Genomic DNA, 15,600 nt, shown 5'->3' with positions numbered 1-15,600 from the left:
TTACAAATTTAAATTTATTTTAGATTCATATATATTAGCTTTAATAATAATTAGAATTAACAACAAATAGTAGAGCACTTAATTAATCATTTAATAACTTAGTCAAAATATTAATTATATATCAAAATTATTAAATATTTGGTATATATAGCACCAACTTTTTATGTACATTTTTAAAAATATAATAAATATTTATTATTAAATGCCAGTTTTAGTCTATTAAATGCCACAGTTTGTTTATTCATGTTTGATTTTGCTGTGCAGATTGAATTTATGAGAAAAGTGTTATATTTTCAGGTCCTGAAATTAAACAGAAAACTTTTAATAAAATATTCGAACAAATATCGCGTGTACAATATTTAAAAATTCAAGACCCGAATCAATCTAATAATCACAGAGGAATATGGTTAAGATACAAGAAATCATATCCAACAGAAAATAACGAATGGGGAGATTTTCAAGCACATCGCAAAGTTTTAGGTCTTTTAAGTTTAGGTGAGTATTTTCGAAATTAATACAAAGTTATAAATTTATAAATTAATATTTATGCACAGTTTTAAAATGAAATGTAATTTTTATAAACAGGAAAATGTGTTAATTCTTCAGAAATTGAAGAACTGCACAGACAGCATAATTTAATTCAAGAAAAATACAGTTCCACATTGTTCGATTCTCGCTGCCTTATATTCGGTGTAAATCCTAACAGCCAGACTTCAAAAAATTTAGTCAAAGATAAATCAGAATGCAATAATACTTCAAAACAGTTAACAAATGACTGTACAGATGTGCCTGATTTAGAAAAATGTTCAAATAGTGTTGGAAAAAGTAAATGTGTTAATGACTTAGAATTGAATAAAACTAAGAAGGAAAGTAACGAAAATATTTCTGATGATGAACAAGAAAAGAATGAAATTTCCTCTTCAGATAGTTTGCATGTTCAGTCGGAGAATAAAACCTCACCTATGGGATACCTAAATTTAATGATACCATTAACGGTAAAATCTAGAAGCACACACTGTATCTTGTATTCGGGTATTGACGATTGTGATCAGTTAGAACAGGATTTAATGGAATTTGGCTCTTCGTTGTTTTGGGTTTTAGAATCAAAAAGACTGGATCGTTCATTTGAAAAACAGGATAAAGTAATTTTATTAACTGCTCCTTTTGAAAAGAAAGACTTTGTTGGACTCGATACGGATTCCAGGTTTGCTAGTTGTAATAATAATAATTTCTGATTATAATTAATATCTCGTGTATACTAAAAATTAATGTTTTAATTTTGAATAAGGGTGTATAAGAAAAGATGTATAGGACGTATGAAAAAATACATAGGTGATCTTTCACTTCAAGCCGGAATGCCGGTTGAGGCGCTTGTACATTATTCTTCGGCTATCGACAATTTAAGATCTATCAACGACTGGCTCTGGTTAGCGTCGGCTTACGAAGGCCAGTGTGCCGCATCAATCGTCTTACAGTATCCACCGCAGTTTAGCCCTGCATTGCATCGCAATTCGTCTTTTCCAGTTGGAAATTCAGGAAATGTAAAAATAAGATCAGGTAATTATTTTCAGATTTTTCTTTCTGTTAGATTTTAAATTTGTCTCTTTAATGGCCACATAAAACACATATTTCATAAAAAAAAAAATAAATAAATACATTATGTTCCATAAAATTATTTTTGATGAGTTGAAAAAGCTTCTAAATAAAAATTGAAATAAAAAATTCAGAGTAAAATTAAACTGTTAATCTTGTATAACTAACTAATACTAACAAAGTTTATATTAGTGTGTCTACTAGAGTTGGAGCTGAACATCTTTTTATTGCAGAAATTTTACAAGGAAAACTTAAACTGTCTGAAATATTTATCTTTTATAAATGTTGAATTATTTTCAAACTATAGTGAAGCATCAAAAATCTTGATTTGGTGGTTGAAAAATGGATACTAATACTTTTGATTGTAACTTTGTTATTGGCATTCTTTCATCCTGTATGGAAGGTTTAGCCTGTTTTCTGATCAAACCTTTATCCACATGGGTTAAATTAACACAAAACTTTGTTTAAAATTTATTTTTATAGTATATAGATTATGATATAAAAAGCAAACACCTATCTAAAATATCTTTGTAAGTATACCTACATTCCTTCTTGAAATACTGTCTTGAAGTTAAAACACCTAACTGGAATTATGGTGTATTTGGAGTTTACAGTACATAAAATGCTAAATTAAACATACTCTTCTGGAAATCTGGACAGGGTTCCCTCCCAATTAGCCCTGATTTTTGATTTTTCATTGCACTGTTGTAAAAATAAGAACTGTATAATGGCTACTACTTGAAATGATGATAATAGTTTTGGAGGAGAAGACAACTTCATGTGATTATAAAAGGGATTTAACACACATTGAAATATTATTAAGTACTAAGAGAAAACCCTTTACTAGGTGAAATTTATCTTTCTTACAAGACTGTCTTAACAAAGTTATTTTTGGACTCTGAGCTTTCTTTGCATAGTGGATCTTTAGCGCACTACATATTCAAAGAAATTCCAGTTTATAGATTACTAGCATGCCATGTTGTTATTGGACAGTTCTGAAATATCAGCTATTTTTCAGTGTTTGCTGGAATATGGGATCTTCTGGATTATTGGGTAGCAAATTAACAAACTTTTACTGTATTTATAATTTATCTTACAACTATATCAGTTATAATATAACCATTTTTATAATGTTATCATTCGTTATAATATATATAAAAAAAGGAAGATGTTTAATCATATAATTTCATTTGCCTCAAATAATTTTTAACAAGCAAAAATCAATATTTGCATACTTAGAAGAATTTAATGTTTTAACATTTAAAATATCACACTTTGAATTTTGATCTTTGAACTGTAAAAAGTCTTACTAAGTTAATATTTCAAATAATATAAAAGTAAATTCTACCTTTGCATTATTTTGAAATCAGCTTTAAATGTTACTTATTTATAAAATTTTGAATTTTTATCAGTTATATAAGATATTGAGTCAATGGTGCAAAAAACAATTTGTGTGGATTACTAATAATAGGTTTTCCACTTAAGTGTTTGAAAAAATAATTAGTAACTATAAGGAAAGTTAAGGAAAAATATTTTTCTCTTAACTTTCCTTATATAATAATAATTTATTATTATAAATATTTAAATATTTAATTAATTTTTAGAATGATGAACAATGGTCATGTAGAATGATGAATAATTAAAAAAATTTTATTTTTAAAACTTAATTAAAGCATTTATTGCTTGGGTTTAAAACATAAAGTATAGGAAGTATACATGTTTATTGTATGTGTATACTTTTTATTATTATTAAAATACATACAGATTAAAATACACAGATTAATGAATTTTGATTAGAGAGGATTAAAGATACATTGTGCAATATTCGTGTTAGCATTCACTCATTTTTAGAATTATTAATAATATTTTTACAGGTGTAAAAAATAATTATTAACTATAAAAAATTAATGTTTGTTTTTAAATAATTATCTATTTACTAACTACTATGAAGAACATAAACTTTAAATATTTACATAGAAATAATCCTTCTGATAAGAGTAATGTTCATGAATATGTATATACAAGTAAATATATATTTCATAGGTATTAAAATAGTATAAAATAATAAATGACATACACTAAATTTGTTAAAATTGTTAACATTACCAAACTTTCATTGTTTGTCCATATTATTAAGAAACTAGTGGAAAGGATCAAGTAAATAAGTAATGTTAGTCTAATTTCACATGTATCTGATGCTGGGTCTCCCATTGTTCTTTTAGTTTCACATGTCTCTGATTAACATCCATTTTAAATGCTGGGTTTGATTGTGCAGTGGTGCAGAGCTGTATATTTTTGCTGCTGCCATAATGAGATGTACATAAATTCACTGCAATCTTTCATACAATCCATTCAGTAGTTGGATAGCAATGCTGTGATTCTGTCCAGTTATCTTCAGCAAGATATTTGGTGTCCAGATGCCAGATGAATATATGAAATTCTCTCATAAGATCCCTTGCACTTCGTAATTGAATAGCTGATGCCAAATGGTCTCATCTGGTATGTGTGAAATGGTACTTAGGCTAATTTTAAATGTTCAGTTATGCAGATACTGTCTCTAAAACAATTTAGTGTAAGATAATGACAAGGAATTTTTTAAAGTCATATTTATTTTCTGTTAAACTTTTAAATTGAAAATTACTTTTATTATTGGATGCATAAAAGATCAGCAATTGCAATTAAACCAGCAATAATTGTTGTCTAAACAAAAGTTTTCTGCCTTTTAAACAGTCATCATCAGGTTTCGATGTAAATGGAATTTTACATTCTTTTGCTAACATTCCATTTACATCGAAACCTGACGACGACAGTTTAAAAGGAAGAAAATGTTTGTTTAGAAGACAATTATTGTTGATATAATGGTAATTGCTGATTTTTTATTTAAATATATACCAGTAGCATCGTGGTGATTTTATTGGATGACTTTTAAACATAAGAAAAATAGCCAAAAAAAAGAAACTGTCTTTAAAGAGGTCGAAGGAAAAGAGATACATTTTTTCCAAACAATTATTTTGATAAATTGTAAATGTTTTAATTTAAATAAAAATAAAATTATCAAAAACTAGCAAAGAATGACTAATGTTGCCTGGAGACTCAGGGAGAGGGTTGAGTTGTCCTCATCATAAGGTGGCATATGTTTCCCTCAAGGTGGCAGAGTGTAACTATGCAAAATTTGGTGCAAATCAAAGGTTTGGCAATTTGTGGGGATAAAATTAGGGGAAAGAAGTGAAAACTCAGTTTATATAGAACTCAATGATATCTCATAAAATATAACTAATTCTTATGTTTAAATAAAGGTATGGTAGGATTACTACTAAAACAATGAATACACACAAATACTGTGTGTCTGTGTACAAAAACTTTCCCTTACATGAAGTAAGGGAAATTTTTTCTATACAGACCTATAGTATGTAAATTTGAAGTAAACTTGCTCCTCATAAGTATCTGATAACATAAGAGTATTACAAAAAAAGCAAATGACCAAGAAAATATAAACAAAGCATACACACAACTACCCAAACTACTTGAATTGAAACCAAATAGATAAGATGATAAGTTTAAAAAAGCCCACCAGAATGCAAAGGGGATTGACCTTGAACAAAGCAGACAAATCATGTGATGATGTAAGATGAATGCTGTGGTAGAAACATCTTTATTGTGCATTTTCCTTTTTTAATATGAAAATAGAATGTAACTTATGTTCTTCCGGACAGAATAAGCTTTCTATTAGCAAAACAATTTGAAAATTAGTTTAGAAACATATATACGGTCTTGCTTTATGTATTAGAACAGATTGTTTTTGACTAATTTCCATTATTTAATATAAAACTTAGATATATATATCTATATATATAAGTTTTATATTAAATAATGGTAATTGATTATATATATATATATATCAATATATTATAATTATAGAGTATAAGTGTATAATAATTTTTTTTAAAATCTTGTACTGTATATGATAGTCTCTCATAGCCGAAGTTTGCCCAATTCAGTGGATTCGTCAGATTTCAAGAATTTTGGAAAAAATGTTCTATCTCCCGAAGAAATACTTGAGAAATACAAAGAAGTTATATCTCATTATAATAAGGTAAGTATTAATTTTAATTATTTTTTAATGTTAATTTTTATCTATGTGTAACTATATTAGTAATAAAGTGATGGTTTTTTGCAAGTTGGTTTTTTTATTTTTAATGGCAACAGAGGGAACGGAATACTGAAATATATATATTATATAAGCCACAGATGCACTACCATGTTCACTTTGTTGTTGTGAAATCTTTGTCCTTGCAATGTTTCCTTTTGTCAATGACATTTTAAGGGAACATTGCATGGACAAAGATGGTAATTTGTCAAGATTTTGCAACTCTGCATATGGTTAAATTTGGGTTCATCAGTCAACTATCTCAGCTCTCATCTGGGGTACCAATAGTGATATCGGTTAATGTTACCTATGGTAGCGAACATGGCGGCTTGTCTCTGAAACAGTGGGAATGCACGCTCTAACCTAACCTAACCTAACCTATTCTAATAATTTGGTTGGCAATAATTATGGTAATTTATTAGAATGGGTTAGGTTAGGTTAGGTTAGAATGTGCGTCCCCACTGTTTCAGAGACACGCTGCTATGTTCGCTACTATAGGTAACATTAACCATGATATCTTAGTATCATGAATATGCAGATCCAATGTTTGTATAATTTAGTGACAGTATCCATAGAAATCCTTCCATTCTCACAAATAAGTTCTTCCACACAAGCAATGTTGGCATCACCAATGGTTCTGATGCTCTGAGATGTATAGTGTCTAACCACTCATCACAACAGCTAGGCTTTAATGCCAAATATAAGCTACCATTTGAATAACCATTTGAAGGGAAGACCTCTACTATTTTAATGACAGTTTGGGAAGAGCTACCTGAGTAATGATCAACAATTGATGTTTGGACTTGAAATCCTATCTGCTGGGACACTTTCCTCTCACTTATACAGCTTCCACTATACCTGTGAATTTCCTTTGGTTTCAGTTCTGATCACAAAAATCTTTTACATATGCAGGCAGTTCCTTAATCCAGGCAGACATCTTGCTTTTACTGAATTATGCTTTAACTATCTGAATTCTTATTGCATTGTATTTTTTCTTTTTTTATGCTCATTTATTTCCATGATTCATCCAGTAACCTAAAAAGGTTAATTAATTAATTTTTTATTATTATTAATATCTGTACTTTTTAAAATGAATTTTATTAATGCATCTTTAAGTAGATATATTTATTTAACTTAATGAAGAACATAAAAAGGAAAACATTAAAACAAGTTAATATATCTGTTAAATTTTCCTTGTAAGAATTTATTTAAGTGAAAATAGAAATAAAGGAAAATAACTTACTGAGCTAAGAATATTAAAAACAAAATTTTAACTTTATAACTCAAAACTTGAATTAATCAATTAGTTAAGTTTTGAGTTATAAAGTTAAAATTTTGTTTTTAATATTCTTAGCTCAGTAAGTTATTTTCCTTTATTTCTATTCTCACTTAAATAAATTCTTACAGTTGAGTTGTGTTTATTTAGTTATTGTGCACTAATAAATTATGTATGGAAAATAAATGCATTCTGTGTAAAATTTTTAATATTTTTTAGAACAGTTATAAAAAATATACTAAAAATTTTACACAGAATGCATTTATTTTCCATACAAGTGATTTTGTATATGAATTATTAATTTCTAATTTTATAATGTTCCTTCTTAATTTAGTTCCATAATGCAGCTGTGATTGAATTAGAGTGCAATCTTAAAGCAGCCAGAGTACTTATTTTGCAAGAAGTAAGTTATTTTCATCATCAAAACAGTTTATATAATTTTGAAGCAACTATTATAAGATTATTAATTTAAATTTCATTTAAAGTTTAACTAAAATTAATTTTGATGCTCAGAGTTAAACTCCTGCTTAAAAGCTTTCAGATTTTGTATCTGTCAAATGTCAAAAGACTGATACAAAGACCAAAGTTGAAAAATTTAATTTGTATAAAAGCATTGGAATTAGTTAACATGTTAACTTTTTTTTTTTAAATTTTAATGTTTTTAACATTAGATACAAATTAATTTTATTAATTGTTGGTTTTTCAGAAATATCTTCAAGCATCAGAATTTGTTCATAATGCTCTCAATATTAATCTTCAACAAAGTGAGGATGATAAAGTATGTTGCATGCTTTCAATTACAGTAATTTTGTACTCAATTTTTAATCTGAATATTTTATAAAATATATTTATATATATGTATTTTTTAAACATAGATCAATCAATTTGTTACATTAGCTCAGTTATATGAAGAAATTGGTTTTCATAGGAAATCTGCATTTTTTAAGAGAATGGCTGCTCTCCAGTGTGTTTCTCCACAGAATTCTAAATGCAACTGGAATAAAGTAAAAAAAAAAAATTCTTAAATATGTATTAAAATAATAAAAACTTTATAAATAAATAAATTATATGGATTTATTTAAATTTTTTTTAGTGTTACCATCATCTCCTTCAGACATTGGATGGCTATAAATTAACTCTTGATCCAAAGGATGTTCCTCGAGGTAAACTTATATAGTGATCTTTTTCATATGACAACTCGATTAGTATTGCCGAATGGTCTGCCATATTACTTATTGAATTACATTAATGCTGATTTAATAATTAAATATTAAGCAATTTGGCTAGAGGTAGAGGATTAGGACACCATCCATTTCTTCCAGAATATTTGACGAGACTATGTCTCATCTCTAAAATCATGCTACTGTCAATGGCTGCACACCTTAGAGGTATGAAGGAGTACCTGTCAGGAATTGCAATTTTGCACAGAATATTTGGTGCCTAAATCATGTGCACGTAAAATAAACCAGACCTGTAGGTAGTCAGGGGACTGAGAATCGGGTCAAAAGAAAATACAAAATTCTGAGACTGTTTCTACAAACAGGTGCGAGTGCGAGATTTGCACATGCATTGCTCGCACTCTCCAAGACTTGGTCTCGTCCCAAAAATAGCTTTGCCGTTTTACTTGTTTAAATTAAAAAAGATTTAATAATTATAAATAAATCAAATCATGAAATAATTATCATTGATAACGGTTGTCCTCTTCAATGATATTGAGGCTGTTGATGCAAAAATGACAGCTTAAAAATGTCTGTTTAGCTGAAAAGAAAGATAAGTGTAACTAAAACTGGTTATGATAAACAAAATACAAGGTTGCAAGAATATTTATAAAGCAGTAACTCAAAATCTGTTTGGCTTTGACTATGGAAGATTTGCATGCATCTGCAAACCTAATCTTGAAACATGAAAACAAGATGGTCTACAAGTAATAAAGTTATAATTTTGCTGAAATTATTTCTATTTTTGACAGTTACCTTATGACAGTTTCTTTGCTCATTGATTAAAAAAGAAAATGAGAAAAAGTTATACTCTAAAGTTAAAATTGGGAGCAATAACAAAACAATTCTGCAGAAAATTTATTATTTGTCACTTGCTTTTCTACTTCTTACTTGTCTGCAAAATCTTACTGATGCTTAATTTCTTGTTATAAATTTTGTTTCTTCCTTAACAACAAAAATCTTAAAATAACAGAACACTATATTAATATTTTCATATGCTAACTCCTGTATTATGTGCTCCCCTATAATGTGAATTCATACACCACAATGAAAAAATTCTAACAAGTACTCATACAAAATTCTGAGTCATAACTTTTATATTAAAACGAACTTTCGAAATATTATGTTTTTTGTTTTTATATTTTTCAATATATTTATTTTGTTTGTGCAAAATAAAAAAATAATTTTTAATGATACAGTAACTACGATTATTATTTAAAAAAAAAAAAATTTCATTAGGGTTAACATTGACAAAAATTTAACATGGCAACCACACGCAACGAAGAAAAATTTCAACACGGAATAGGTTAATGTTTTCGATCTACTCTGAAGGTCTTTGTCGGGATATATGATAATGGAATGCTCATTGAACTGCTTGACTAATTTATGAGGTTAGAGAGATTTTATGTAATAAGTTGTTCAGTTACAGCTTGAAGAAGTGTTAATATATTTATGGGAAATGTTTGTAGTGTTGCAAACGTGATCAGTTTGTAAGAATAGAAAAATTTATTTTTAACTCGCAAAATGGATATTTAGCTTTCCCATGTTTGTTAAAAATATTTTTAGATTAACATAATTCATTAATTAAATAATCTCTCTCATAACCATTGAAATTGTATGTCTTTAATAAATCATATAAAAAAAATTTATTTACATAACTGACATTGATTTCCCTTCCAATCAGATCTAAACAGATAAGCAAAAGTATTACTGTGATTGTTGTGTGTGTATAAAATGTGATCATAAAGTTTGAGACTTGGACTACAGAGCTTGTGAAAATCATCTGTATCTTTATCATTCTAATACTGCATTCGCACACAATCCATGACTTATTTTGATCTCAATTTACTCACAATCTCGATTGTAACTGTTGTCAGTCGAACGTTGAGCAGTCCGCTTGAAAAGAACCCGGCTATTACATGTGATGATAAACTGACATAACTATGTGGTAAGTCACGAACACCAACAAACAAAATGAAAGTTTTGGTTCGAAATAAATACTTTTTCTTGCCATATATCTAAGAATAGCCAGTTCTCATTGTTTCCCCAAATATCTTTTTTATTTCTCTGTTGATAGCCTGACACTTGTTCTGCAGCCATCTTGTTTTTTCTTGCGCATGTGGGATTGTGGGAATTCTCTTTATAACTGGATCTAGTTTCAAAAACTCTCTTGAGTCGATTGCAATTGAATCTCGTTTCAGTCGAGATTTAAATGGTCGAGAGAGGTTCACCACAGCATGGTGACCGATCTTATCACAATCTAGATTAAAATGCTCAGTTGTGAATGGGTATATTACTCTATCAATTTCCTGCTACATATTTCTAGACTTTTTCAGTGATTCATCCACTAGTATTTGAGTAACAGTTGATTAATGATTCCATTGATTTTTTGCAATTTTCAGTTTAAGTGTGCGTTGTTAAAGAACAAAGAACCCACATTAAATTTTGTTAGAAACTTGGTAAAAGTGGTGCATTTCAAGTACTGCAGCCTTTAGGACACTGTCATGTCTTTCAAAAGATCATCAGTTAATGAAATGTTTTATTGAAGCATGTTGTAACATAAACATGAAGCAGTTCAGTTGAAGAGACCAGATTTATGAAGAAAGAAAATTCCACCTACAGAACACACTACTAATTCAAGAATTTCTGGTGTATTTACTAGACTTTTCACTAACTGACTTTTTTTCCTTACCTTGAATGAGCCCTAAAGGGATGATATTTTAAGATGTTAAAGGAAATGAGAATGAAATTAAAAGAAGAGCTGAATCGAATTTCTGCATCTGCATACCATGCTGCCTTAAGGATTGGAAAAAAGTTGTTGCGTTGTATAAAGTCTGAAGTAGTCACGTACTTTGAAGGTGATATTATATAAATATTTTAAGTTCAATTTATACCAAAACTCCCCAAACCATACCTGTTGCAGGTTTGGCCAGGTTCACAATGGGAATGGTTGGGTGGTGGTGGACAGTTTGACATACCTGGAAGAGACCATCCTTCAAAAATTTTCTGAAGTGTTTTGGCCATCGAGCTTCAATTCCGATTCTGTATGTCTGGAGAGGTCAACCTCGACTGCCTCGGTTATCTAGTTGTGTAATAAAAATATTAGGAACTCCATCCCGATTGCTTTTAGCAGTCTGATGCTGGAGTTTCGTGTTCGTTTCTTCTACTTTTTTTGAGATTTCTGATTTTCTGGTAACATTGTGTTCTTTCAGCTGTATAATTTGTATAAATTCTGTTTCTACCCAAACATTTCGTGTCAGTGAGTTAACAGTTGAGGCCAATATAGTTTTATTATATTGGATCGTAGTTTGAAATAGATAAGAGAAATTTCATAATTTATCTAATTTTTATCATTTTGAATAATTTGAAAGTTAAATTTATTAGTTTTTATTGTATTTGCATAAATAAAAGATATGTAATTTATTATATTGCAGATATTATGAACGGATGGCCTTGCTTACAGATTCAAACTTTATATGAACTTGTTACGACTGCAACAAGAATGGGTAATCAACCGTTAGCTGTTAGGTAAATATTTTGTACTCGAAATAATAAATGCTACATTTGAATCTGATTAATTTGAACTCAAATAATTTAAATTATTTGATAATTCAAACTCTATTTTCCTTTCAAATTCATATTTAAATTAATATTAAAAAAATAGTTGATTCAAACTTTTCTAGTAAAAACTTACTTATTTTGAAAGCTTCAAATTATTCATCATATTTTGAAAGTGAAATTATAAAAGACAGAGTAACACACAGTTAACTTATTTATAAAATGTGTGATTCAGAGATTCTCCGAAATGCACACATTCTGTAAATCTCGGAGTAGAGAAAATTGTGTATTTGAGTTTTTCTATATTCCAGGAATGGTTTTAATAATAATTGCACTTATTCACACTGTAATATGGTTGCTGTCTATTGGTTCTTGTATGTAAGTGTCTCTTTAATCCAAAAACTTGTTCGGTAGACTATCTCACAGCATTTCGGTTAGAAACATCTTTATTTTAAAAATTGAATTACAATTGCATTTTGGGTTGGTTTACACTTCCGACTTCTCTTCAGTGCTGTATGAAAAAAAAAAAACAATAATATAAGTAGGGTACAACATTATCTAGATATTGTGGAAAGAGTATTTTTATATGACATAATCATTTACATACCATATAAAGGCATAAATTTTCTTTATCACGATTATATCATCCATAAACATACGTAACAGTCTAGTATTTTACATAAAAAAAAACTGTAAAATTTACAATGGTGTAAGATATTTAATTACATAAAAAACACATAATTCCAACATTTATTATTTGTTTTTATAATATCTAAGTATGGAACAGACATGAGTTTATCTTTAGGTAAAATATTGAAGTTATTAAAGGAATGGAAAAGAAAATATGATACTGCCAAACAATAAAGAATATTGACAAATGCTAAATTTACAAACAATATAACTTGAATTATCTGCTTTGGAAAGCTAAAAGTTTTTGGATTAACAGAACTTCCCCGTGTTTAAATTAAACCAATTTGACTGCAGATAAAAATTTAAGATTTGCATCTATAGTCATAAATACAAAATTACTTTGTACGTGTACTACTATAAATTTCAATATTCTTAATACTCTTCTGTACATTAATCATTATAAAAGTCTCTAAACATACTGCTATCTAAACCATTAATTTTCTATTCATTATAGTATTTGCTAATATGAACAGTTGATTTTGTTCGTTCCTTTTTAAATCAAGTTTTTTTTTTTATTAATTTGCAGACATATGACTTTCCTGTTGCACGTTTTACTGGATTATCTAACACCCGCAGAGAAGGAAGAATATTGTTTACAATTAGAATCGCTAACAAGTAATTGCGAAGGGTGTCCTAAACCTCTCGCACTAGACAGTGGTGTAATTATTCCTCCTGTAAATTTGCTCACTTTTCCACAAGTTAGGTATGAATATTTTAAATATTAAAAATTTATTGAATATGAGTTTTCATCTAAAATGTAATTTCTCTTTTGTTAAGATCATTTAAGTTACAGAATTTAGCACCTCATTTACGCCCTGTTAAAGTAAATTTTAAACAGACAACGGAACAGTGTGGTCCTTTTATTTTCTGTCCTATTCAGTTAAATAAAAAACCAAGAGGTAACACTAATAAAATAGGTAAGTGATTTAAAGGGAGATTTTATCAGTTTCGTATGTATTTAAACTTTCAAGCTAAAAATTTAAATATGTTAACTAGATTTTAAGTGGGTAGAAGATGATGTTTGTGAAGTTGCATTACAAGTATTCAATTTATTACCATTTGAATTGAAAGTTACAAATATGGTAAGATTATCTTTTGAATTTTTCTTGTTGTTATGATTTCTGATTATATTAATACGGTCAAATCTCAGTTTTTGAACTTACTTAATTTCTAAAAGTTGTTTGAAAACCAATTTTTGTTTTTCTTTCTCTCTTAAACCAAAAATTTTTTCTATAAGAAACAATATAAAATGGATTAATCTTTCCTGACCCCTAAAACAAAGTTTTTTTTACCTTTTAGCTGTATTTTATGCATAAAAATGCGTACAAATGTAATATAATATCATATGTATCTATCTATATTCATTTTATATATACAGTAAAAGCAAAATGTTCCATCACTACCAACTGAAACCAAAATCATCACTTTACAGATAAGGGCTATAAATAGACACTCAACTGCCTGGATGAAATATAACTCAATCAATCAAGACAGACAATTACTTTATCCACACACTTTCCAAAATATTGTTTCAATTGCTTTAAATTAAATTAATTAATTTTGATTTTATTTTTAATTTTAGTTTGTTTTGGTGTAAAAACCAGAGTTTTAATTAACTAGCTACCTAGGCCAGTTAATACAATTAGCCCAGGATTACTTTAGTTCAATTCAAAATGTGAACTTACAAGGTAATACAAACAAAGTTTGAGTCCTTAAAAATTATTAAAAATCCTTCACAATAGCAGTTTTTAATAATTTTTAATGTATTGTAGATGCCGTAGCCTACAAAAACAGGTCGGCGTCAAGATCGGTTTTAATTGTGTGTTAATCGTTTGATAGTATTACGTGTTTTTAGAAGTGTTTTTTACTTCAAGTTGCCTGCTGTGTTTGTGGTTCCTGGATGGAATAAAGGATAAAAATTGATAAGGACTCAAACTTTGTTTGTATTACCTTGTAAGTTCACATTTTGAATTGGCTACCTAGTATAGTTGTAAGCTTCTTGCCTCTAAAACATCAATTTAATGATCTCAATAGCCAGTTGGTAGAGATATGAGGCTGATCAAGCTGCACTGGTGCCAAGTAATAGAGATCACGTTGAAAAAAGACTTTTAATGGTGGAATGCATTTCGGTCCTAAGTGGACTCTCCTCAGCCACAATATGAATATACAGTAGTTACCTACAACAGTTGCAAAAACCCATATATAACATTTTAGCTTAATTATTACATAAAAATTTTTTTACAAACAGAAAAAACAAACCTGGAATATTTAAAACAGTAGTAACATGTTACATGGTTACACTAACCATTCATATATTCATCCAATTTCATTTCTACTCACTCACTCATTAGTACTTTCCCATGTGTGCATTGAAATCTAATTTGAATAGCAACATCATTGACGATTCATTTCGTGTCGTGACGTTTAATGATCTGAGTCAATCTCTGCGCCACTAACTTCTGAATTGGTAGTCCATTATTGATTGGTCAGGCCATCAACTTTCTTTAACGGGAAGTATAGGGAGTTGACAATTTGTGTCTTACTAATCTGTAGCCGGCTCTTGTCTAGTAGCTTGTTCGGCAACTGGAGCAAATACGGCATTCAAAATTTTTTCAAAAAGCAAGGCATTCGAAACCCGAGGTTTGACTGTACTTTTTCTGTGTAACTTTATATTTTGAGCCATTGCCTATTCTATCACAGTCTTATTTATTATTGACATAATAAAATCATTTGAGTAAAATTCTTAGTAAAACATGTACTGTGCAATTGGATGTTAGAAGTAACTTAACCTTTAATGTCCAGAAAAAGTTTTCAATTTAAACAATTTAAAATCCTCTATTCTTATTTGAAGTTATTGAAAAAAAACCAAATTTTTTCATAGTTTGTTCATGTATGTTGTATCGAAAGGAGTTGAATTTCCACTATAAAAATTACAGAGAATAAATTAAAAGCTGAAAGAGAGAAAAAATATCTGCAAGTGTTTCAAACAACTTGCTGACAATCTCATATTATAGAAGAGTACAGATTTGTATTTGTGGAGACTGCAGTTTATTTTTGTCATCTTATAATGTGATAAGGATTGAATAAGCCGATGCAGCTTCTATCACTAAATAAAGTAC

General features: G+C 28.7%; 1 protein-coding gene across 1 annotated transcript in view; it reads left to right on the top strand.

Moving 5' to 3' along the window:
- The window catches only part of brun (trafficking protein particle complex subunit brun), a 39,206-nt gene that overhangs the window by 13,756 nt on the left and 9,850 nt on the right, over positions 1 to 15,600 (top strand). Inside the window, exons 3-14 of the mRNA XM_067272838.1 lie at positions 298 to 495; positions 586 to 1,204; positions 1,289 to 1,557; positions 5,562 to 5,686; positions 7,351 to 7,419; positions 7,723 to 7,794; positions 7,892 to 8,020; positions 8,110 to 8,179; positions 11,668 to 11,761; positions 13,008 to 13,184; positions 13,259 to 13,398; positions 13,478 to 13,563. Of these exons, the coding sequence (XP_067128939.1) occupies positions 298 to 495; positions 586 to 1,204; positions 1,289 to 1,557; positions 5,562 to 5,686; positions 7,351 to 7,419; positions 7,723 to 7,794; positions 7,892 to 8,020; positions 8,110 to 8,179; positions 11,668 to 11,761; positions 13,008 to 13,184; positions 13,259 to 13,398; positions 13,478 to 13,563 (2,048 nt within the window). The remainder of the gene's footprint in view (positions 1 to 297; positions 496 to 585; positions 1,205 to 1,288; positions 1,558 to 5,561; positions 5,687 to 7,350; positions 7,420 to 7,722; positions 7,795 to 7,891; positions 8,021 to 8,109; positions 8,180 to 11,667; positions 11,762 to 13,007; positions 13,185 to 13,258; positions 13,399 to 13,477; positions 13,564 to 15,600) is intronic.

The sequence above is a fragment of the Centruroides vittatus genome, unplaced genomic scaffold, assembly GCF_030686945.1.
Source record: "Centruroides vittatus isolate TY-2023 unplaced genomic scaffold, ASM3068694v2 contig_1113, whole genome shotgun sequence".
Classification (NCBI taxonomy): domain Eukaryota; kingdom Metazoa; phylum Arthropoda; class Arachnida; order Scorpiones; family Buthidae; genus Centruroides; species Centruroides vittatus.
This window is presented reverse-complemented; position numbering and strand designations above follow the sequence as displayed.